The sequence below is a fragment of the Chenopodium quinoa genome, unplaced genomic scaffold (genome assembly GCF_001683475.1).
Source record: "Chenopodium quinoa cultivar QQ74 unplaced genomic scaffold, ASM168347v1, whole genome shotgun sequence".
NCBI lineage: Eukaryota > Viridiplantae > Streptophyta > Magnoliopsida > Caryophyllales > Amaranthaceae > Chenopodium > Chenopodium quinoa.
Window position 1 is genome coordinate 1,879,930 of NW_018743196.1, and position 25,356 is coordinate 1,905,285.

A 25,356-nucleotide genomic window follows, 5' to 3' on the forward strand; every position below is an offset into this window, starting at 1 on the left:
CCCCATCGGCATGCCTCTATTACCATGTTGGGCTAATAATGGTCTTGTGCTTGGTCGAGCTATGTAGGAGTAGGACTAGGAGTCTAGGAGGCACCGGTTGTGGCTGCTTAAGTGCTTATGCCTAAGACCTAAGGTGTTGTTTACTAGTTTTGCTTTTATTTATGTCTTTTTACCACCTCTCTTTGTCGCTCAAAATTTTTAAAAATTAAAAAATCAACAATAAGCCGACTAACTCAAGCCCTTTTGACCTTAATGGAGTTCTCTTTATCTCCAAGACAATTTTTAAAGCAAGTGAATGCTCTTCTCCTCCAAGATTGAGATTATAGAGCCCCTTCTCAATCGATTATTAGTTTATTACCCTAAAACTGAAAAAGGTAAAAGGCAACAAAACAATGCACTTCTTTATGATATGTAAGGATTTATTCTTGTAAACAATTATTATTTACAGATTACAATGAATACATCCGTCCAATAATTCTATAATTCTATGGCTAAAAGAATGCACTTCACCTAAAAATTTCCTACCTATAGCCAAAATTGTGAAATACATCAGAGTAGCTCTCTACTTCACAATCTTCTTGCTCCATTCCAAAGGATATCCATGTATGCAGCTCAAGAACGTGACAACTGATATTCAGGCTTTAGAACCCAAACTGAGCTATTCCGGTTTTTTTCTAGTATAGCAATTTCTTTCAAAAGATTTTTGAACAAGGGCAAATCTTTAGAAGGAATTCTATCTCTAAAATGTTCCACTATAGTGGCAGAACTGGTGCTCCCACCATTATTTTGGATGAATGTGCAGATATTTCGGATTAAAACTTCTGGAGGGACCCCACTGAGATTCTGAGATGCCCGAGAAGGCCTGGTTACACTGGAACCTGCCCTGTTAGAAGAGCTGGAAGCCAAACTAAACTGATGTTCGAGCCCATCACCGACTGCACTAGCCTGATTCCCTCGAATTTTGGCTAGCAACTCAGAGGAAGACAATGCTTTACCAGAAGCAGCTCCTGCAACAAATCCATTTGTACCAGTTTTGGGTGCCTCATCTTCTGATTTGGAGTTTCTTACCAACTGAGAGTTCACTGTTGACCCAAATGTCCGGCGAATAGATGAAGGCGCACCGGCAGCCCCAGATTTTCCTGTCCATGTCGGAACGGCTATGTTCTCCCTGCTTCTAAGCATTCGCGACTGACGAAGTGCTTCTGCTGCTCTCTGTGCAACTTGGGAAGCCTGCTCCTCGAGCCTCATTTTTTCCTCATCATGGGCATCCATGATAGCATCATGATTTATAGCACTCTGAAATAGTAAAAATAGGATGGAAATTACTCAAAACATATGGAAACCACACATCACAATGCAGCAATGCACAGATCCAAATGCAAATTGTTTTATATTTTAATAAAGGTAAGAAAAAAAGAGTGAAAGCATAAATGCAAAAAATTGCATACTCTGTATATCAAAGATAAAGGTTTAGAAAAAAAGATAATATAGCGTAATACCAGCATGAATCAGATCGGACACATGTAATTTTTTGGACATACATATGTCACAGCCTAAAACTCAAACATGTATGGCAAAAACATCACAATTCAAAACCAAAAGTATCCACTAAACGATTAGACATACAGAAATAGCCTAACAGGTTTATAAAACTTCCATGTATCCCATGTGTGTCAAAAAGATTCTTTAAGAAATTTGTTTCTTCGTCAGCATTTCGACCATTTTCAACACCTTCTTTCTCTTTGTTTCCGCATAAATCCTGCTGCGGGCTATTTTCTCTGTCCAACGCTGTGTCATTGGCACATGCAATTGTTGCTCCAGAGCAATTATCTTTTTGCTGGTCTTCTTTATCAGTGCTAATAACATTCAATTGCTCAGATAATTGACCAAAAATATGTGAAGTCTCAGTTGAGCCAGCATGTTCTTCATCAGTTAAAACAAAAAGATCCTTCAAATCTCTTGCTTTAAAGAATCTTCGCTGCTGCGGGTTTTTCAAGATCTTATTGGTCAGAAAATGTTTGTATATCTGCCTATGATACACTTTCTCTTCTATAGTTCCACGTGTGATTAACCTAAAAATGGTTACATCACGTGTCTGACCAACACGCCAAGCACGCTCCCTGGCCTATTATGAGTAATAATGTAGTCAGACATCATGGTTATCAGCATTGAGAAAAAAGAGTCAGAAACTTTTCTATTTGACATGAAGGGGAAATTTCATTGTAGTAAAGCCATACAGAATGGCATACACAAGCAGCACAACCAATCAGAAAAATAGCATTAGGGACAATGTTTTCAAAAACTTCCCTGAGCAAACATATTTAGAACAAAAACCAATGGCAAGAGCAACAAATAAGTCAGTGTATGAATGAAAAATATCACGAAAGTTCTTAAACGAGCAAGTATACATAACATGAAATAATATACACTGACCTGCATATCTGTTGATGGATTCCAATCTGGATCAAAAATTATCACCCTGTTTGCCCCAGTAAGATTTGTCCCTAAACCACCAACTTTGGTTGTGAGTATGAAAATAAATACATCATTTGAATTATTAAATTCATCAATTAATGCCATCCTCTGTTTTACTGCAGTAAGACCATCCATTCTCCTGTAGCTATACTCATTGGCAATTAGAAAATTTTCAAGGATATCAAGCATCTGCTGAGTTTGTGCGAAAAGAAGAACACGATGACCCTGTTCTTTCCACATATTCAGTACTTGAGCAACAACCTTCATCTTCCCACTGCGTTCAGGATTCCCATAGTCTGGATTATGTGAAGAGTGCTCTCTTTCAAGGAGATCAGGATGGTTACATATCTTACGCATCACATCAATACCATAGAGAGAATTTCTATTTCCATCAAATATTTGCTCCACCTCAGAGCTGGCTAGGAAAGCTTTATAAACAGAGCGCTGCTCGGGAGTCAGACTGCAGAAAAGGACATGTTCAGTCTTCTTCGGAAGATGGGCATTCACATCAGCCTTCATACGACGCAAGAGATAAGGCATGATTAGATCACGCAAGACAACTGCACACCTGGTCAATGAGAAATCAAGGACTTACATTAGTTACATTAAGTCAAGGATAGACTTTTCATTGCTCTGTGGTGACATGTAAATATGGCAACTCTAAACAACTAATTCTTTATATCTTAATTCCATCAATCCATCGTAATTCATAATATAACAGTTCAGGATAATTCATACATCAGCCAACACCAAAATCTACACCCTGCATTATTGGATAAGTAAAAGGTGAAACATCAATAAGTGCTCCATGTAAATTAAGTCAAAAAAGAGACAGATAAGTCATTAGTCTTCAAAATTACAGAGAAAAAACAAACCTGTAAGCTGTGGAGACTTGCAATAGAGATGCATTAGCATAACCCCCAACTTTTATGGGCACAGCGAACTCTGCTTCAAAAACAGGTAAGACTCCTAATTTTCCAGGGAAGACAAAATCAAACAAAGACCACAATTCCGACAGTTTATTCTGAATTGGTGCACCGGTCATTATGATACGATGAACTGTCTGCAGCTGCTTGCACACAATAGTAACTTCTGCATTAGGATTCCTGATACGGTGACCTTCATCAAGTACTGCATAACCCCATTCAACGTCCAGTAGTTTCTCCCCCAGTATACGAAGTTGTTCGTATGTTGTAATAAGCAATCCAGACTCTGATCTCAAAACCCGATTTAACAAGGCATCCCACTTCTTTGCACTTCTTGAGGAGGGAACTTTATCCTGATCACTTTCAAATGACCCTTCACTTTCATAATCACTCTCGTCAGATTCAGATTGCTTTTGTTTTCGACCAACATCAACAGCAGAATCATGAAGTATCTCAACATGAAAGCTACGATACCATTTCCGGGCTTCTCTCTTCCATTGCCTTAACAGTGTGACAGGGCATACTATAATACTTGGTTTGTACATATTACTAAAATGCAATGACCCAAGAAATGCTAATACCTGAATGGTCTTGCCAAGACCCATCTCATCCCCAATAATTCCTCCAGCTCTTTGACAATGCAGCTCCCACAGCCATTGAACCCCAACTTTTTGATAATCAAACAGGTTGACAAATATTGTTTCAGGGATCTTTAACCCACCTTCAAGTGTCACAGATGGAGTCTCGCCACCACCTCCATTCTCAGCATCCTGGGTTTCTGTGATTAAGTCATCCTGTACATCTGCTTTTCAAGGAAAGAGAATATCAGCGCAAAAAAATGTTAAGAGTTCAAATGCTTCAATATATCCTAGCACCATGTGGTTAAATATAAGAATCGAACAGACCAGGGAATTCACACATCCAATGTTGAGCATAACTCAATTTCAAATCTACTCTCTCCATCCCATAAAAAAGTTTTAACTTCAAATAAGCACAGAGATGAGAAAAAATATTATATGTAAACAAAAACATATAAGTAGTAAATAGAGAGAAAGAAGTATAACAGCATTGAAAGTAGATAGAGTATGGTGTTGGAAAGGCAAGTGAAAAAAATTACATCGAAAGGTCAATTTCCCTTTATCCCAAAATAGTAAGGGGTGAAGTTTATTACGGGACAGGTGGAGTAGCTAAACTGGGGGTATCCAGAATTCCAGATAAGATGTTTGATTGTTTGATAGTCAATAGTTTTAAGCATAAAACAGCAACATGGTTGAGTTTCAGCTCCCAAGCCAATCACACAATAGTATGCATTAGATGTAATTTAATCAACTTTTGCTTGCCCTGCCAAAGGCTTCTTTGTTGGTTGCCAAAAATGAAACATATAGAGTAGTCACAAGTCCACAACATGACATGATGTCGATTATACTCAAAATCATGCATGTGGCCAAGAGTCCAACAATGTGTAGGCACGATTTTTAAAAAAAATTAATTAATTAAATTAAAAAAAATATATATTATGAAAAAACCTTAAAAACACAAATCTTATGGACTCCATTTACTCTATTAAAGAAAATCCAGTAAGATTTCTTCAATTCAATGTTGAATTTCGAGGCTGCAAACAAGCCATTGGGTATAGCAAAATCCAGGATAAAATCCTCAAAATCCAGGATAAAAACCACTAAACACATGGAAATTTTCAGAAGTACAGATTGTTTATATATATAATATCACATAAAAGCACAAAGCAAGGCAACACAGCTTACACTTACATACCAGGTTCTTCTGCCACAAACTCCTCCTTAGCAATGCGTTTCCGCCATCTTTCACCAGGCAAAGGCCTTCTCTTCTTCCTTTTTGCATCATTACTCTTTTCTCCATCACTGTCTAAACTTTTAGGAATTTTAAAAGACTTATTTAATCTATTAAAAGCATGAGGTGGTGTATCAAGTCTTGGCAAATCTTTTGGCTCAAGCAGCTTAGACGTTGGACGAGCTTGCCGAGCATCTGTTAGTGACCTAACTGCTCTGGCAACACTCTCAGAAGCATGGTCAGCTGCGTCATTCCTGTCCTCCGGCAGGCTTGATGTCCCTGGTTGCTGTATTCGGCGTTCGAAGCCCTTAAGCTTATGAAAAGGTGTAAAAAGTCCTTTTCGCACAAGCTCGTCCCTTTCCTACGTCATAAGAGTAATTGGAAACCAGTTAAGCATAGCCTTGAATAGTTATGAGGCGAGTCACTGAAAACAAAATAAGGTTAACATGCACCACTATATAGAATGAAAAGATGACATTTTCAATGACCACACCCCCTCTCCGCAGAGTGAACAAACATTTGTGTATATTTAACAGCTCACCGTTTCAACAAATCCTCCAGATGCAGCATTCAGAACAGCGTCAAATTCATCATCCTCTTGGTATGAGACAACCTTCTTCTTCTTTTTGGACTCTTTGTTAGGGCTCTGTACCTCTTTCAACTTCCGCTTTGACTTAGACTCTTCCCTGACCAAATAATTCAACAACTTTTCCTCAACCCCAACAGCTTTGCCATCTTCACATATATTTGATAACTCATTTCGAAGTTCAGCCCTTGTCTTTTTCAGGCTTTTCAATCGATCAGCAGCCAAAGCATGCTGAAGGGTAGAACCATTAGGCATGGCCTTGTCAAAACCCTCATCATCCTCTTTGTTTCCACCATGACTCTCAGGTTCAATCTCGTCATTCTTTCCCCCACTTTTCGTTTGCTCAACAGAAGAAGCCACAGCATCTATTTCAACCTCTATGGCCCTTAATTTCTTCAAAAGTTCCACTTGGCTGGAAGAAGAAGCTTGAGTTCCCACGGAATCAGTGAAATCTTCTACTTCCGAAGTACCCCTCCCGCCATGAGAACTGTTTTCAGCATTAGTTCTAGCCTGCACATAAACACACAAAATCAATATTTTCCCCAAATTCAGCTTTTGTAAGATATAATACCCTTCTTCACTCCCACTCTCCATCAATCCATAATTTCAACAAAAATCCCTAATTCCAGGTACCCAATTGTCCACCCCGACCACCGCCCCCATAAACAATTTTGATCACTAAAACCACCACAGAACTACGATAACACTTCCCTACCTTCAACCCTTGATGTATCACCACCCGATCAATCGAAGGTGACATTGTGAAAAATTATAACCTCAATGAATAATTTAGCGGTGTGTGATCATCAATTGAGGATCACTATACATAAATTTTTAACTCGAATAAAGTTTTCCCATAATTAAGGACAAACTTAGCAAAATAATGTTGGCTTAAAACAATAAATTGTACCTGAAATTGATAGCTAAATGTACAAATTCAATCAAACATTCAGAAAATAGTAAAACCCCACATTGTATAACATCAAAACATAACATAATCAATCCAAATTAAAATTAAATTTGACAAAACTAAGATCGATTCAATAAAGAATTGTTACCTTATGTAAGATATCTCTTTCAATATCCTCGGGATTGACAGAGGTAACCCCTAAACTATTGAGCAAAATCGTGTCTTCTTCTTCCTCCATTGTATGGAATTTGATCGATTAAGTTTCAAATTAGGGCCAAAAGATTTTGAAATCAATTTCAATTTGGACAATTTTATCGGCAAAAACCCTAATTTATACTCTCTCTCCGTGCGCGCGAATTCCCTCTGTTCTGTTGAGCGACTTGCTTGAGAAATTGAAGCAAAGAACAGTAAAGGGTGATGCAGCTATGGGTCCCTGTCCATCCTTGTTTTTTTTTTTTTTTTTTTTTTTTTTAGAACATCCTTCTATTTTGCAAATATTCTTATTTTTTGTTTCAGCGACTTTTTTTTTTTTTTTTTTTTTGAAAGCATGATTCAGCGATTAAATATAAATAATTTTTATTTTACTTTTATTTTTAACAAAAAAAATAAATATTATATTACAACGAGAAGTTTTCAAAGAAAAATAAAAGTAAGAATTACAACGAGATAATTAAAATATCTTGGAAATTCCAAATTTGTAACTAAAAGAGGGCTCTTATGTTGTTGGACTTGTTGAAAAATACAACCATGAAACCAACCTGATCCATAGAAAGCAAATAACTATGAACCAAGAAAAGCAAAGACAAAACTAGATAGATAGAGGTCGGCTTTCATTGTTTATGGCAATGGTGTTTGCCAAAACCTTAGTGTAGGTTGGTGTAAGTGGCGGTGGAGAGTAGAAATGGAACACTAGATTATCCTCTTGCCTTCTTCTAATCTCAGCTAAACCATGAGCGATCTTGTTTGCACTTCTTTTTCACATGAAGGATAGTGACGATCCATTCCCTTTGAAGTAACTTTGCAACCTCGTTGGCAATTTTAGAAAGATTGTGGTTTATATAGTAGGAGGGTTCTGCAACATGTAAATGAGAGCTTGAGCATCTGTTTCTAGCTCCAAGGTACGAATTCCTCTTTCCCAAGCAGTGTTCAGGCCCTCCCCAATTGCGATCACTTCAAAAGAAGCAGGGCAAAGAGTTTGGATTTTGATTATACACTGATTTTAAAACAAACTAGTGTGTGATTCGGTCACGGTTGTCTATAACGCAATAGGTTCAACAATTTTCATTATACACCGATTGAATTTTTTTATTTTTTTTGAAAGAATTATAACTTATTGCTACTATGAAACATAATACTAATATTAAAACAAATGCAAAGAAGATTTAAAGAGAATAATCTCTATTGTCTTGAAATTGTTGAGCCTATTACGCTTACATATTTGTAATTTATTTATTTATTTTGCTTAATGAAAAATATATATGTATAGGTGTATATAGAGGACATAAATTACTATTGACCAAGATGGCAAAGAAACGTGATCTCGTATCCCTGAGGTCAAACTTGTGAGATGTTTTGTCAATTAACTAAGCAAACATACCAGTTATTACAAAAATGCGGTCTCTTTTACAAGCATTACGCCACGGTGTTTTCAATAATCCCGCTATTATTACATTAGAAAAATAGTAATTGGTATCATTATGAAGAAGTTAAAATTATAATCCATACATTTACTTTCATTAATCAACATCTACTTAAAGCATTTTCAATTGAGAATATGTGTCATGTGTTACTCATGAGTCATGACTTTAAACATGTTATAATGGATGCAAGAAAGATAAACAAAATCAACAAAAACACACAGACATTTACCCAACAATGTGCTGGCTACGTCCACAAGCAAACAAGGGGAAAGTTTTATTACTCTTGAGAAAATACAGATTATATATTCATACTACCTCCGTTACAGGTTATGTGTAACGATTAGCCATTTTTCCTCTCTACTTTATGTCAAATCGTTACACATAACCCGTAACGGAGGTAGTAATAAAGGTAAAAATAATTATATTATGCCAGCCTACTTCGGATGCTTGGTGGAAAAAGTTGTGGGGACTGCCTATACTTCCAAAATTGAAGCTGTTTTGTTGGAAGATTCTCCATCACGCCCTGCCTCTTTTAGATTCCCTACATTTGAGAGGTGGTCCGGTCAATCCCATTTGTGTTTTCTGTAGGGAAGCTCCTGAATCGACTTCTCATCTTTTTTGGGATTGTTCCTTTGTTCGACACCTTCTTACCTGCAGATTCCCATCGTGGGATGGCTCTTCCTTTTTTGGGTAGCCTTTTGAATTATGGTTCTCGGATCTGATTACAGAGTTCAGACTTCTTAAGCAGTGGAGGGGATTACGCTCTTTTTTATGCCTCTTATGGGCTATTTGGTTGTCGCGAAATCAGTTCATCTTTAGGCATGCGCTTTATTCTCCTACCACCATCTTTGCATTAGCAGATGAGTGGGTTTCTCGTAGCGATCATGTAATACCCCGTATTTTTAAGTCATTTACTAATTATTAATTATGGATTTTTCCGAAATATTTTATTATACAAAAAAAATATTTATTTAAGTCCATACATGATTTTACAAAAATATAATTTTGTTACGCGTTGTAATTATATGAGTCAACTCAAAGTTGTCGGAATTTCAACCTTCAGTATTTTACTTGAGTCAAACTACCAAGTACCAAACTATCCCTCCTCCCGTAATCAAGGTCAACCCTTACTACTCATATCCACAACATTTATTAGGCCGACATCATTTATTGGGTCAGCAGCATTTATTGGGTCAGCTGCATTTATTAGGCCGGCAGCATTTATTGGGTCAGCAACATTTATTAGGCCAGCAACATTTATTAGGTTGGCCGCATTAATTGGGTTGGCAGCATTTATGAAATCGGTTGGAATAGTGCCTGAGTTGGGGCTATATATAGCCATGAAACATGAGCTATTCCATCACACCTCCTACTTCTCTTCTTACTTTCCTTCTCCTTTCTCCTTCCTCCTCCATTTTCACCTCCTTTTTAAGCTTTTATTTTGTAGTCTTGAGCTCCTCACGAGCACCTCCTTGCCGCCACCTCCTTCCTTGCGTTGAACCGTAAATAAGCCATATATTTCTCATTTTAGTACTACTACTAAGTACTAGTAATACTACTACTACTATTACTCTCAACTTCTACTACTACTAAGCACTAGTAGTATTACTACTACAACTACGTCTACGTATTACTACTACTTCCTATATTATTATTATTATTATTATTATTATTATTATTATTATTATTATTATTATTATTATTATTATTATTAATATGACTACTACTACTCACATGTACTACTACTACTTACGTAGCATTAATACTACCTTCTTATTATTATTATTATTATTATTATGAATTATTAAAGATTATTTTATAAATACAAGTGTTAATTTTATAAAAGGGTTATAATTATAAGTTGTTCATGCACAACTAGTCAAAGTCGATAGTCTAAGTCCTTGTATCTATGGGTTGAAAAGTATTTGATTAGGATTATTGGTTTGTTGTAGGAGGTATTTCCGGTTCGTAACTAGGAACCCCGTGTTTGTTTTGCAAAGATCAAGGTACGTACACGTGGCTAGATATTTTATAAAGTGACTTTTATATGCGACGTGATTTATATGTTCAGTGATTTCGAACCATGTTTAAATGATTATGATATAAATTTCAGTGAAGCATGTTTTAATTGCTTAATCTCACATGTTTGAATATTTTATATGGTTGATTATAAACTTGTATTGATATTCATGAAGGAAGTTTTGTTGTTTAAATTATCCCGAGTATGGGATATTGGGAAGTTTATTTATCAGGATTTATTCCTTGGATCCTTGGATTTTTAACTCCCACTGTGCGGAGTAAGTTGAAGACTATGGACTTTGTATGACCTAGTCTTTCCCCTTGATAGCACTACGTAAAGGAGTTACTAGCTTGGGGGGTGTGCACACTTAGGTGGTAAAATGATTTTTGAAAATATGGACTGATCCATCCTATTTGGAATTATTTTTGGAAAGTTGGTTATTTCGAAAATTGGTTCTTTTGACAAGCTTTTATACGTGAATTTATATTCAGGAATGGTTTGGATAAATTATGATTTAATAAAGTTAAATCTTTTCGAAAGCATGTTTAATTAATTAAATTGATTTTACATGTCTAGCATTTGTATGTACTTAGCATTTTGGCTAATACGTATTTGTTTTGTTTTGGCTTGGCCCTACTTATCATTTTGATAAGTAGATAGGTGATGGCGATCGAACGACGTGAACTATATGCTGCATGGGGAGTGATGGGCGGTGATCACCTAGCTTAATCTAGTAGACATAGTATTAGTGGTGTAGTTTTTTTGAAAATGTATCAAACTATTATTACTACTATTATTATCATTAATGAAAGTTAAGTACTATTTTCCGCTGCAAAAAAAAAAAAAAAAAAAACTCTGTTAAGCCTTACGTAATCACGTGGCGGTAATACTCCCATGTTACTCCCTAAAGTTGGATTATTATTGTTAATATTAGAGAGTAATTTGGGGGTGTTACAGATCAGGCTGGTCTGTTCTCTATTCAGTTCTTTTCTGATCATCAGAGTCGGGTTAACCCTACTGTGCCTCGTTCTATTACTTGTCTTCGAGGCTTTTCGACTGACCCTGTGCAGGTTTGCTTGATTTTGGATGGAGCGTGGACTGTTGCGGATTGTTCGGCGGGAACGGGTTGGATTTTCCGTAGGTTTGAATCGGATGAGATTTTAGGAGGTGGTTCTAGGGCCCGTCGTGCTGCGTCCGCTTTCCAAGTTTCCAGGCTGAGCTTCATGCTTGTTTATGGGGTCTCCAGGCGGCTATTCATAGAGGGTTCCATAATCTTTTTATTTACACGGATAGCGCTACTATGGTTTCACTTCTTCAGCATGATCGGTCAACTGATGTTTCTTGCTTATGGTTATTGAGTGATGTTCGCCGGCTTCTTGGGGGACTTTCGGTTTACAGGATATCTAAAGTGCCTCGAGATTGGGTTACACCAGCCCATTGGCTGGCCAGACGAGCTGTGAGCGTAGGATTCTGTTTTGGTTCTTTTGATTTTTTGTGTGTTTGTTGTTTTTAGTTTGGTAGTTACTATTGTAAAAAAAAAAAAAAACTAGAAAATAATTATATGGTACATTGGTACTCCCTAAAATAGAATTGAAATCACACAAGCTCACTCATGTCCACACAACATTCGCAAGTCCCTTAATTAAATCACGTCTACAAACCCATATACGGAGTAGCCGATATAGGGCATAGACCAAAGTCTAGACCGTAGCACTATACTTCGTAGTTTTTATGTTTCGTAAAACTGGTACGAGTAAATGCTGCTCATTTGCACAGAAATTTGTAGTTTTTCAAGTGCACCCCTCTACTTCTCTCTCCTCTATTGAACCGTACTTTGAATTCTCCATTGAAGTGCCTTTCTGAGCTTTTTCTCCTCCATTGAAGCAGCTTCGAGGTATTGAGGTAAATTGATTTTCTTCATCAACAAACATCTGTGTTACAGTGTAATCGTTAATTTAATTGTTATTACAGTCAATTTAGGGTTCTTCTAAGGTTAAGTGATTATCGAACTATTGGTTATAATCTGTAATTTTGCTATTCATATTCGTAAGCGAGAGGAATTAAAATTGATAATTGAGTAAAATTGTTTATTTTCGTGTTTTGATTTTTGATTTTTAGGGTAAAATGTGTTTAGAGGAGTTGGAAGTTGATACAGGTGGTGAATCAATGCCAGAGCTGGAAAGCCATGAAATATCGGCTTCCGGCGACCGAGTTTTTGATGATGTTAATGATTATGACGATAATGATGATGTTGAACAAGTCCCTGTATGGCTTGGTTTTGTTGAAAAGCCTAAGAATAGCCGGTTGCTTCTCCGTGAAGCCTTTCCGAGCAAAGCCGGAGGTGTTCCGGTGTGTCTAGCTAGCTCTTTTGAACTCTAATGCTCTTATTTATTGTGTTTTGATCTATTTTTTGATGCAAGATTATATCCTTACTTGTTTAGGCGTGGTTGGATCCTGTGAATTTACCGACCGGGAAGTCGTGTCTTTGTGATATGTGTGGGGAGCCTTTGCAGTTCTTACTTCAGGTTTGTGTTGTGTTTGTGTTTCGTATTCTAATATGCACACCGGTTTTTGATAGGACATTGATTCGGTTTGCTTAATTGCACAACATTGAGTATGTTTTGTTCAAATGTGTTTATTTTGGTGCAACTACAGGTGTATGCTCCTATCTCAGAAAAGGAATCAGCATTTCATCGAACTTTATATGTGTTCATGTGCCTTTCTATGACATGCCTTCTTAGAGATCAGCACGAGCAATGGAAGCGTGGACCACAAGTGCCATCTCGAAGGTATCTTCTGTTTTTATGGAAATAATTAGCTGATTCTTTTTAAAGTATTTTAAGTAGTTCTTTCATCACTTAAGTTTGGGCGCAATGTTTATTTCTAGTGTGAAGGTTTTCCGCTGCCAACTCCCGCTTACGAATGCCTTTTACTCAAGTGAGGCGCAGAAGGATGGGAGTGCCAGACCATTAGGATCAGGAGGTATCTTGGTTTATGTTTTTATTTTGAAAATTCTGAACTATCTTGATAATCACCCTTACAATGCTCCAATATTTGATACACTGATTTGGAAATATGTTAATGTTCAATTCGAATGGAACATGTAGATTGTGAACAATTACATGATGTTGATTAATTGTAACATGTGTAGTGATAGGAAATAAAGGGGGCGAAGAAACTATGCCGTTTTAATATATTATTAGGAGGATATTTCATTCTTAAAAAATAGGGGTACAAAAGTATATTTTAATTAATGAAAGGTCACATAATAAAGTTAAATTAGACTTCATGGTTGGGATGAAAAATTAATGGATTGAACCCTATGGTTCAAAGTCTTCAAACAACAATTCAAAACAGAGATGTTTAATCTGAAATGTCCTTATTGAAAATTACTTGAACTTTTCTGATCACCATTTTGCTGTAAACAAACTTGGTAATCCTTATTTGAACTTATGTCAAAGACTACCTTGAGGATAAATTCAAAGAGTTTTGGACTTTTGGTCATGATGAGCCTACAGTATAGTAGCTTACTTCTGCTGCTTGTCACAATAATGCCTGTACTTTGTAACTGACATCTGTTCCCCCCCCCCACCTCAAAAATAAAAAGTTCTATATTATTCACTCTTTCGATTTGCTCTGTCCCAACCCTCCCAAGTGATTTAAATGTCTTCTGATTGTCACTTATGTTGTTTAGCTCCCCTTTGTGCTTGGTGTGGCACATGGAAAGGAAATAAATTATGTAGCAACTGCAAAACAGCTCGTTACTGCTCTGAGAAACATCAGGTAATTGCAACTTAATCTTTTTTGAATTTGAGTGACTTTGTAAGCTTAACCATTACTAATTTTTTCTCTCACTGCTTGTAGGTATTGCACTGGCGTGCAGATCATAAAGTCAAATGTCAACAACTAAGTATTTCTTCCAAATCATCTGATGATACCTCTTCAAATGAGGCTGTCACAGGTTTGTCAATGATCATATATCTAGTCTTCTTAATATGCAATTTCAAAAAAAATCAAAATGCTTTGTTTAATTTCTTAACTTAATTTGAATGATTTACCTGTAACCCCATGTGGCTATGATATATTGGATTCTGTGTGGTTGCTGGATTATTTTGTGTTATTTAAGTGCCGGAAAAATGTTGATCCTTGGAATTCTCTTGATTTTGGTGAATTTCTTGTAAATGCATATACCTTGCTGCGTCACTTGCATGGTTTAGAACAAGACTGTCTTGTAGTCTGACACTGCTGCTTGCCTGCACTGCAAGCTCTGTATCTCTGATCATATTTCAGCATAAAAAATGCTAATAGTCAGTTTATGCTCTAATAGCTAGCTAATTTCGTGCCTCAAACTGAAATAATGGTGGGAACCTGGGAGGAGATGAATTGAGTCTTTGTAGTTATCATTGAACTGAAGTGTGTAAATGCTGTTTTACTTGATCTCTCTTTGACCATGTTACTGTTTGTATATGTTTTCTCTGTTCCGTTTATTGCTATGCCTCATCTATGAGCCCACTAGCTGCTAATTGTGACCCGTGGGTTAATATGGGAGATTTGTTATACCATCAGATGGACAGATGCTTTAGAGGTGTTCACATTTATATTAAATTGCTTCTGGAATGCAGTGTTTTCACTTTAATGAAAGTCTTTGACTAGTGCACTTTGTATTTTCCTGATCAACTTTGAGAAGTTATTTTTGTAGAAAGGGCAGTTTAGAAATAATAGTGAAACTTGTAGTTGAATAAGCGGGGAAAATCAAAACTGATAAAAGCTGCTAAACCAAAAGGAAAATATGTAATATTAGGGCAGTAAAGAAATACGAATGATAAAATTATATAGTCATAGAAGGGGATGGGGAGGTTGCCAGACAGTCAAACAGAAGATGCATGCATGGGCAGGAACTTAACTTGAGAAGCTTATCTCCTTTCCATAATTAATGCCCTTCTGTCTTCACCATGGTGGTGGAGAACTCTATAAAGGAAGGACCGAGTATGGAAGAGAGAGAACAAGGAGAATATAGGGAAAGGGCCTTTGAGAGGAGGGCTATCGGGAAAAGATGGAAGATACAAGACAGCTGCTCATTTTTTTTTTATTTTTTTTTCGTACAACCAATTTATATGCATCTCACCATGAGGGAAGAAGGGGGGGGGGGGGGAGGTGAGTGGGAGGTCTCATAACAAGGTAGTTTTTGGAAGACATTCTTAACATATTTTTATTTGTAAGTTGTGTTGATATAGCATTTGTTGGATAAGGCTGTATATGATAATTTCTTGTTGATTGTGAACAGCTGCAAGCAAAGCTCTTTGGCCTGAGTTTGAGATCATAAACGAACATGAAGATAACTTTTCATTTTCTGATACTGATGAAAATGATTCATTGGTCTCAAGGCAACAAGTGGATGAAGCAGCTGACTCACTCATGGACAGCTTTGAGGTGTGAGCTAATGCTGTGTACGACTTTCTACTTTTAGGTGGTAAATGTTTCCCTGGAGTGGTTATAAATTATTCCTGGTTTCTGAACAGGGTGATGATGATCGACAGAGCTGGGCGACATTTCAACAGCATCTTGCTAAAGCCCCTGAACAAGTATTGAGGTAATCTATATTTATGTAGTACAGTTATTGCTTATGTACATTTTGAGTGTGTTACAATATGTATATTCTTATGGTTTATGCATTATATGTGATACTTAGATTTCTATCTGGAAACTTTGTTATCTTGTGACTACTTGTTTTCAGTAGATTACTAAAAGGATTTGAGTTGGGGTAAATCAGATTAGGTCATGATTAGCTTATGCCGTTTTTGGACCTCTGTTTTGATTCGCCGATTTAGCTAGCCATACGCCCATACCTATACCCATACCAGAAACTTATCTGACGCCTAGACTTTGAGTATGATCTTTAAGACATAATAGGAAAAATATCACAATATATGAGGTTTCCTCTAATTTTTTTCGTTTCCTAGGATTTGACTGTTATAGAGGACAGAGGATTTGTACTGCAGTCCAGTAACACATGCGTGTAGCCATAATCAGCTGGAAGATTGTTATGAGGAAACCCTCAGAAGGGTAAATATGTACTCCAACCATCTGGAGTATTGTCACTATGATATTCTAACAGTTATAAAAGTGTGCCCTGACAGAAATGATAGAAGGGTCAAGGGCTCAAGGCTATAATGAAAATAAAAAATAGTCACATATATATATATATTCCTTTTACTGGAAGATCAGAGTACGCAATTACAATGTTACATACAAGACATCACTTTTACTGCTTTACCTGGCTCTTGGGTTCTCTCTCGTGAGTAGTATATCTCTCATGAGTCTCATCTCCACACAGAAGCAAGTTTACCTTGTGTTGTAGTTGCAGGTGCATTTTAATAACCCATAGAAGCTGCAACTTCATTTATTTTGGAATCTATCTATATTAGAGTCAGTTGCTTTTAATTTTTTTTATTTTTTTAAATTTTATTTTTTATTTTTTTTATATTATTATTATTATTCAGGTGTAGTTTGGTTGCTCATGAATAACCAAAATGGGTAAGCTCGAATCTACCTCCCCATTCCTCTTGCAGGAGCCTGTCGGAGTAATGTGTTGTATTGTAAATTACCAAGCAATCACAACTTCACAAGCCTAAGCCTTCCCGTCATGTAACCTCTCCCACACACACATCCCAAAAGGCCCAAACAAACTATGGTCTCCTTTTTTGTCATTTCAACCACCTCTGAATATATATGTAGCTGATCAAACTGTAGACTTGTTTATACATCATGGAGAGATTCATTGCATATCTGATGGTTTAAACTGCTAAAGTGTAATGAAGACCTGACATTCTGGGCTGCATTACATTGCTCTGTGACATGAAGTTTTTGAAATCATATTTTCTCTGGGAAATATTGTTTGCATCATTGCATGCCTATTTTGTGGTTCAAATGATTGATGTTACAACTTATTTTCTTTTGTTTGCCCAAAAACAGATACTCTAGAGATGAAGGGGCAAAGCCTTTGTGGCCTACATCAAGTGGCCGACCATCTAAAGCTGATATACCAAAGTGCTCTTCCTGTGGCGGCACAATGAAATTTGAGTTACAGGTTTGTTTACATTCACTTAATTAGCCAAGAGATTCTCATGCTTGAGGCAATTTTTCCCAACAATGTATTTAATTGATAATATATCGGATGCTTTGTTTGTAGATCTTGCCTCAATTGCTGTACTACTTTGGTGTGAACAATGATGTCAACTCGCTGGACTGGGCAACAATAGTGGTGTACACCTGTGCTGACTCTTGTGAAGGAAATCCATCTTACAAAGAAGAGTTTGTTTGGGTCCAACTTACCTCGCAATCTTCAACTGATGCTTGATTACCACAATTAGAAGCTTCTTCCCCTCCCCAAACACAGACACACCCTTTTTGTAGTGATATATGTAGGAAACCTATGTGGCCGTGTGATGCTTGTCAAAGCAGTTAAAGTCCCTCAATTTTGTTAATTCCTTGTCTTAGTGATTTTATAGTTGAAAATCAAGAGGCTTATATTTTTGCTGCAAGGTTGCAGGTTGCTATATAGACTAAAACCACAAGATGTATTATTAAATCTATTCCAAACTACTGTAGCTATCAAGATTTGGGCTGTGCAAAATTTGAGTAGATACAAATTGAGTATGAAATTTTATATTGTTCTATTTGTGTATGTATTGATTTTTTTGGAACTTGACAATCCTATTTAAATCAAATTTATACTCCGTACTGAATAGTACACTACATGCTTTCATTGCCACAATTTGACATTCACATAATGCAAATCATTGACCCTTAAAAAAATTTCAATTCATAAATTAATTTATTTTAAAAAAAGTCATAACAAAATTGTTTTTTATTTTATATACAATTTATAAGTTATGTAAAAGTGTAAAAGTCAAATTGATGCCATTATTTTGAAACTTAAGACTCGCGGAGTAAATATTTCCTTTTAAAATTACACATACAATAATACAAGTATACAACTCTTGAAAATACAAGGAGCATTCCTACAAACTAGCTATTTTCTCTTATGCCATAGCACATTAGCAGATATACTCATCAAAAGGGTGCATCACAACATTCACAAGTAATCAAGTATTAGTAGCCATATAATAGGGTTCACTGAGGTTTATAAACATATATTTTGATGTATTATTTTGAAGAAATTGGTAAAAATTCAATAACTCAATAAACAACCTCCGGGTTGTAAGTCTCTCCCTCTCTCGCGCGCGCACGCATAGGCGCACTGTTCTCTCGTTTTGTAAACAACAATCTAATAGTACATATGTGGGAAACCAATGGAGTACATTTAAAACGCAGCCCATCCAGCAGCACTGCCATTTGTTGTCCCAGATCCAGCTTTAGAAGGAAGATTCCTCTGCAGATTGCATCAAGTACATTTAAATAATGCAGAATAAGCACAATGAACCAGCCACATGCTCTTTCAAATATGGCAACATACATCAAAAGGAATGTTCAACCATTTAAGATTAAAAAAAGTAAAAGGATACTTCTTACTCGTATATCATAAGAGAATGAAAAAGTTCAGCTACACCATCAATTCTCACTAGTAAGTTGTAAATATGAAGTGTAATCATGAAATTGAACAAGTAGTCTTGATGCTACCTTAAAACGTCAACACATACATGGTTGCTCTAACACCTAATGTTCTAAATTGACTATGAGATCAAGGTCCTATTAAGTGTCCAAATCCAAAAGAAAAGGTTTGCACTAAAGCCTACAGCAGAAACAGAACTCTTTCAAGAAAATTTTCACTCATATGACACACGACCTATTAATTTGAAAGTATCATGTCCTATCAATAATTCCACATAAGTACCAGGAATTTTGGAATTTAGCTTCACTCAGACATCATCAACATATTACAGATTTATCAACAAAATAGCCTAGAATAACCCAAATGAAACTGATTATAAAGGTCGATGGTAGCTTTAAGTCTAAGGAATTACAAAACCTACAAAGAAAGAATTTATAATTAATAATCAGAGTACCTGAATGAAAATTTTCCCTTCTTTCAACAGTGTCAATGTCATTTATTTTCCCACCAAAAAAAAGTGCGCGTGTGCACACACACACTATTGCAACATGTACTTTAGACATTTTTGGTAACTTGATCCAAGTGGAATAAGTTAAACGATGAAGTCAACTGTGAAACATAATTTTGGTAATTTGATCCAGTTAAAGAAGCACATCTATGCTGAGGGACTTACCTCAAGTTGTGAAAAATCAGACAAAGGATCCACAGCATGTCTTGCACTGTCTTTTGAGCCTTTGGGATTAGAAGTAAGCCTAGTGACTGCAGGGTCATTGGGTGGTGGTGGGAGTACAGAACGAATCTTCCCAGACCCACTTGGAGGTGGAGCAAGGCCCAGAGGTTTTGGGTTCCCAGACCCATTTGGAGGTGGAGCAAGCCCCACAGACTTAATCCCAGAAGAAAGCATACCTGATCCACTCGCTAGTTTGTGCTTCACATTTATCCGAATAGTTTCACCTTCCTGCAATCATGTATACACAAAATAAGAAGAATATGGGGTTTTGTCACACAACAAAAATTGCTGTAAGTCACCATTGCATATTGTAAACCCCCACCAATATCAAGGACTGCAAATTTCAAGCTTAAGCATCAAGCATTGTATCTGGTTAGCTAGTTCAGCACAAATTTTACAGATACGTTTGAAAAGATTGTAAGCTTGCAAAACTACATGGCCAAAACATAGTTGTGGGAAAAGGTGTTTAAATTTTCACCATATATTGCAACAAAACCTTTGAAGATTAAAAGCTTAATATGCTTAATAACTAAAGAGTTTTAATCTCCATAAAATCTTATGGCACTAAACGCCATTTACCATTATATCATGCAAATTTATTTATTACTGATTTAGTTCATAAGTTACCGAGCACATGCGCCATGAGAGCTGCCTTAAAGTACAATTCCTATCAAGCGGCGGGTTGAATCCTTTGCAAACGACTTAAATACACGACGGGGTATTGTAAGTGGCAGAGTGGCCTTGCTGCCACAATCCACTGAAATTCAGCCCTATGTCACTTCAATTCGTCCCTCCCCCCACCCTATTCCCTAAAAACACCTATAGTTTGGAAAACTACACTAAAAAATGCTAAGTACAGGTCTAAGACAAGTAACAAAGCCCAAGTGTAGGGATGTTGGATGGTGTAGGGGGGGCGTGTGGCATGTGCACAAGACATGTGCACCCAAGGACAAGGCATACATATAGATGTTTTTGTTATTCAAGGGTATGTCGACTTTGCCTTAAGACATGATGATTAAGAATGAATGAGATGGTTCCAGGTACTATTTACGACTCCCAAGGCCCTTTGGGAACTCATGGAAGTACCTAATCTCGCCGGGTGAAAAAATAATATAGTGATATACGGAAGCCAAATATAAAGGCTATTATACACGAAATTTGAGCAATTTAGGAGGTGTCGGACCCGGTGTCGGAAATTCATGAAACACTACGAGATGCATCAAGGGGTCATATAATATTGTTTCGACCCATATACTATGTTACTTGGATTCGGATGAAGTGTCAAATTAGCCACGGGTGTCCAAGTATCGGACTCGCCGATTTTTTTGAAAAAAATTGTGTTTTTAGTTAAAAATGAAGTGTCTAAGTGTCGCTGTCGGTGTCCGACACGAACATGTGAGGTAAATGAAAGAGTCCGAGTAACGTAGCCCATATATGACCATTATTTCGGCTACATAAGGCCCCGTGAATAACCCATAAAAGAGGCATGTACGAAAACAAATAAATTGGATGCTTAAAGGCAAATCGGATAGTTCCACCCACCCAATTGGACTCCAAGAGGATATTAGAGTCCATGGTAAACATCTCGACAATTTTTATTTTCGAGCCAAAAATAGTCAAATTTTCCAAAATTAAAGCTATTATCCACGCTTTTTGAGCAATTTTGGAGGTTTAGGGAACTGATGTCGAAAAGTCTTGAGAAATTAGGGGGATACATCCAAATGTCATATAATGTCATTTGGAACCATATAATCATTATATATGGTCATAAATGTCCGTGGTACGCTTGAGTTTATGAAATCAGTACAAATTGTGAATGGGTAAATTGGATGCTTAAAGGCAAATTCGATGGTTCCACCCACCCAATTGGACTCCCGGAGGGTATTAGGTTCCATGATAAACATCTCGGAAACTTTTATTTTAGCGCCAAAAAAATTCAAAAATTTCTAAAATTGAAGGCTATTATCCACGCTTTTTGAGCAATTTGGAGGTTTTGGGACCCGGTGTCGAAAAGTTTTGAGATACCGGGGATACATCCCGAAGTCATATAATGTCGTCTGGAACCATATATAATCATTATATGTCGTCATAAATGTCCGTGGTTGGCTTGAGTTTATGAAATCGGTACAAACTATGAACGGGTAAATTAGATGCTTAAAGGCAAATTGGATGGTTCCACCCACCCAATTGGACTCCCGGAGGATATTAGGTTCCATGATAAACATCTCGGTAACTTTTATTTCTGACCAAAAAAAGTCAAAAATTTCCAAAATTGAAGGCTATTATCCACACATTTTGATAAATTTGGGAGGTTTCGGGACCCGGTGTCGAAAAATCTTGAGATACTAGGGGATACATCCCGAGGTCATATAATATCGTTTAAAATCATATATAATCATTATATGTAATCATAAATGTCCGTGGTAGGCTTGAATTTATGAAATCGGTACAAATTGTGAACGGGTACATTGGATGCTTAAAGGCAAATTGGATGGTTCCACCCACCCAATTGGACTCCCGAAGGGTATTAGGTTCCATGATAAACATCTTGACAACTTTTATTTTCGGGCCAAAAAAGTAAAAAATTTCCAAAATTGAAGGCTATTATCCACGTTTTTTGAGCAATTTTGGAGGTTTCGGGACCCGGTGTCGAAAAGTTTTGAGAAACTAGGGAATACATCACGGGGTCATGTAATGTCGTTTGGAACCATATATAATCATTATAAGTTGTCATAAATGCCCGTTGTAGGCTTGAGTTTAATCTCCATAAAATCTAATAGCACTACATGCCGCTTACCATTATGTCATGCAAATTTATTTATTATGGATTTAGTTCTTAAGCTAACACTTGAATCCAACATAATACAATACAACAAGAGTATCAAGTTCTCCGTATTGTTGGTTCCAACATTTCCAAGATCATTTAAAGTCAACCATTAGGATTCACAATTAATAAGGCGACAATGCTTACGTGCATGCATGACCAACAAGAAAGTAGGGAGTAATTCATCCCTCTGAAAAAACACACGCTTGGCCCTAGGGAAAATCACCAGATAAACACTCTTCATATGAATTAGTTCACTGCTATCAGTGACTATCCCTTCACACATAAATAAGACTTGATAGCTTCCTACCTAATTTACTCTGTATAAATTATAAACTACCTAAGGAACATGACATGAGGTCATTAAGTAAGTGAGATATTCAAATCAGCCTATATCTAATGTTTTAGCAAGACTCCTCCTCTACTTACAAACCGTAAATTTTAAGCCAAAAAATTTCTATCCTGGCAACACAATAGGTTAACTGTAAAACCTAACTCCTAACTAGCAATGGGAACAGAAAACTATCACCTAACATTTATCATTAAACTACTGCTCTACAGCCAAAATAAGAGCTTTCATTTCAAAGTTCCCAATTATAATTTGCATAACACTAACTAAAGCATAATTTAGATTCAAACTAATAACAGAAAAATGTTGCTTGACCTGAATAACATCCTATTCCTTTCACATATCATAAAAGATAAAGTTTTTTGCAGATTTACGCGTGTTTAAGTAGCAACAAGCTTCAATATTACCTCTGATGTCCATGCCCCTTACCATCGATTTTCAAAAATGCAATTGCAAAGTTTATTACTTTATGTTATCCTACCAGGGCTACCACTGGCACTCTAGCAGCATTTCTTCATTTCTATAGGATTTACTAACTGAGCATCAATACACCTCATACTTCCAAATCTGCTATTGCTAACTGAATGCCAAACTTTTAAATCCACCTCCCCTCTATTCCCCATTCAAATCAGCCATGATCAGCATCCTCAAGCATCGAGATCGAGAGACCATCACATCTTTGATTTATCTCCATTCACAGATCCTCATAATAACTTATTAACTTACCAATCCCCTCACTTTCTTAATTTCCCTGCACCTATCAATACTAATACATTTTCCATCGCACAACAATCAAAAACATAATTGACCAAAGTAAAATCCAATCTTTGCTTGATCTCTATCATCCGAATTTCTATCATCTCAAGTTTAGACTTCAATCGTACTTTGCATTCACTCAAAAATATGAAAATGTGATCACACATAAAGACTCACAGTTGATCAAGCACCTTAAATCTATAAAACCTACTCAAATTGCTAACAATAAACCAATGCAATCAAATTAACATCACATTTTGCAATCAATCACAATTAAAACAATATAAGCTCAAAATTCAGCCAAATTAGAAGATAAAAAATACCTTTAATCTATGATTAACAGCAGGATGAATATCAATAGAATTCTCATCACCACCATCAGTAGCAGCAGAAACCTCTTTCTCACTCTCTCTCTTAACATGCTTCTCATGATCAGACAACGCAACATTGAAATCAAAAGCTTCATTTCGCTCAGCAAACCCTAATCCAATGAAAGCATGTTTACCAGTACCATCCTCGATCTTAAGCACAAAGTATCGGCTAGAATCGAGCGCAGGTTCAACCGATTGATCGCGAAGTCCAGGATAAACGAAGCAAGCAGCAAAGAGATCGCCGGAAATCGGATCTTCGAGTCGAATTTCGGCGCGAGACTTGCAGGAAACGACGCGAAGACGACCGGACCAGATCTTATCGGATTGGAGCCATTCGCCGCATTTGTAGCCGCCGGAGGTGGAGCGAGGAGGGATCTTGAAGACGGAGACTTCGCGAACAACGAGGAGAGTGTGTTCGAAGGAATCGTCGTCGAATTCGTCGAAGGAAGAGGAGGTGGAAGAGCAAGGAGAAGACGCCATTGATGAACAGAAATGGAGGTCAGTGGATGAAAGTAATAAAAATGGTGGAGATAGAGAGGAGTAGTGGTCTGAAGTTGGAGGAGAGAGAAAATGGAGGTTGTTGTTATGAAAATGAAATTTGGTCAAATTGATTGGATTTTGCACCCAAGTGGCTCAATTTTTACACTATTTTTTTTGTTTTGAAGGGTAGATTACATAGCTAGGTTTTACCAATTACGGAGTACTTTTTATTTCATGGTTTCCAATTCCCAACTTTTATGCATCATAATAATTTACTCGTATGTTAAACTCCGTATGTACTCCATATTTTATTTTATGTTAATACTTTCGGAGTATTATTATTACTAATTGTTCAAGCGCCCGGGAAGTATAAATGCGCATTTTTTTTTATCAATATCATTAATACGCATTTCAATATTTTCTATATAGCCTAGGCGCCTACCTCTCATTCTCTCTTAGATTCGACACAGTTGCTATATTGTCTGGTTAGCTTGGTTAACAATGGTCAATTGTAGGAAGTATCAACTATCTCAATGTGATAAAATGACTAAAATACCCACGTTTCTTTTATTGGGAATGACAAATATAAGGGCCTAGATAAACAAACTAAATTTATCATGAGTATAAACTTGATTTCTCTCCACAAAATTGGTCGACAAGTTGGGTTTGACTTGCAAATTTACGGGTTTAATGCGTTTGGATTAAATTTATGGCACACTAAATGTCACCCTCAAATCTCTAAGTAATGCCCGCATTTATAACCTAAAAATACGTTCCAATCATTGTTATAAGGAACAAAGGGACTACTTTTTTGTACTCTATGCTACATAGTACATAGATAGGAAGCTAATAAGTGCGTTAATGAGATAAAATTTAATCCTTTAGCTAACTCTTCTAGGCAAACTACA

At 36.7% G+C, this 25,356-nt stretch overlaps 3 protein-coding genes and 1 long non-coding RNA gene across 6 annotated transcripts; 2 read left to right on the plus strand and 2 right to left on the minus strand.

The window, feature by feature from the left end:
* Positions 1 to 380: 380 nt before the first annotated feature.
* On the minus strand, positions 381 to 7,171 carry LOC110733103 (protein CHROMATIN REMODELING 8-like). 2 transcript variants are annotated; one of them, XM_021913121.1, is made up of 7 exons: positions 6,855 to 7,171; positions 5,752 to 6,306; positions 5,175 to 5,571; positions 3,351 to 4,203; positions 2,434 to 3,043; positions 1,658 to 2,125; positions 381 to 1,296 (listed from the first exon to the last, which is right to left on the minus strand). In XM_021913121.1, exons 1-7 carry the CDS (start codon positions 6,942 to 6,944, stop codon positions 613 to 615), a joined length of 3,657 nt encoding a protein of 1,218 aa, XP_021768813.1. In that variant the 5' UTR covers positions 6,945 to 7,171; the 3' UTR covers positions 381 to 612. The 2 variants fall into 2 exon arrangements, with proteins under 2 accessions (XP_021768813.1, XP_021768814.1); XM_021913122.1 differs by lacking the exon at positions 1,658 to 2,125.
* A 2,435-nt stretch (positions 7,172 to 9,606) lies between these two features.
* LOC110733106 lies at positions 9,607 to 11,213 on the plus strand. The gene is made up of 3 exons (XR_002513560.1): positions 9,607 to 9,848; positions 10,299 to 10,352; positions 11,023 to 11,213. It is a non-coding gene; the product is annotated as an uncharacterized LOC110733106 (long non-coding RNA).
* Positions 11,214 to 11,903: 690 nt separating this feature from the next.
* Positions 11,904 to 18,050, plus strand: LOC110733104 (programmed cell death protein 2-like). Of its 2 annotated transcripts, none has more exons than XM_021913123.1 (11): positions 11,904 to 12,268; positions 12,485 to 12,715; positions 12,808 to 12,891; positions 13,022 to 13,155; positions 13,254 to 13,348; positions 14,061 to 14,149; positions 14,231 to 14,327; positions 15,651 to 15,796; positions 15,886 to 15,956; positions 17,339 to 17,453; positions 17,556 to 18,050. In XM_021913123.1, the coding sequence occupies exons 2-11, from the start codon at positions 12,491 to 12,493 to the stop codon at positions 17,721 to 17,723; spliced, it is 1,224 nt and encodes a 407-aa protein (XP_021768815.1). In that variant the 5' UTR covers positions 11,904 to 12,268; positions 12,485 to 12,490; the 3' UTR covers positions 17,724 to 18,050. The 2 variants fall into 2 exon arrangements, with proteins under 2 accessions (XP_021768815.1, XP_021768816.1); XM_021913124.1 differs by having other exon boundaries at positions 11,904 to 12,260.
* Positions 18,051 to 18,460: 410 nt separating this feature from the next.
* LOC110733107 (uncharacterized protein At1g03900-like) lies at positions 18,461 to 24,710 on the minus strand. The gene is made up of 3 exons (XM_021913125.1): positions 23,921 to 24,710; positions 19,612 to 19,896; positions 18,461 to 18,758 (listed from the first exon to the last, which is right to left on the minus strand). The coding sequence occupies exons 1-3, from the start codon at positions 24,446 to 24,448 to the stop codon at positions 18,690 to 18,692; spliced, it is 882 nt and encodes a 293-aa protein (XP_021768817.1). The 5' UTR covers positions 24,449 to 24,710; the 3' UTR covers positions 18,461 to 18,689.
* Positions 24,711 to 25,356: the final 646 nt, after the last annotated feature.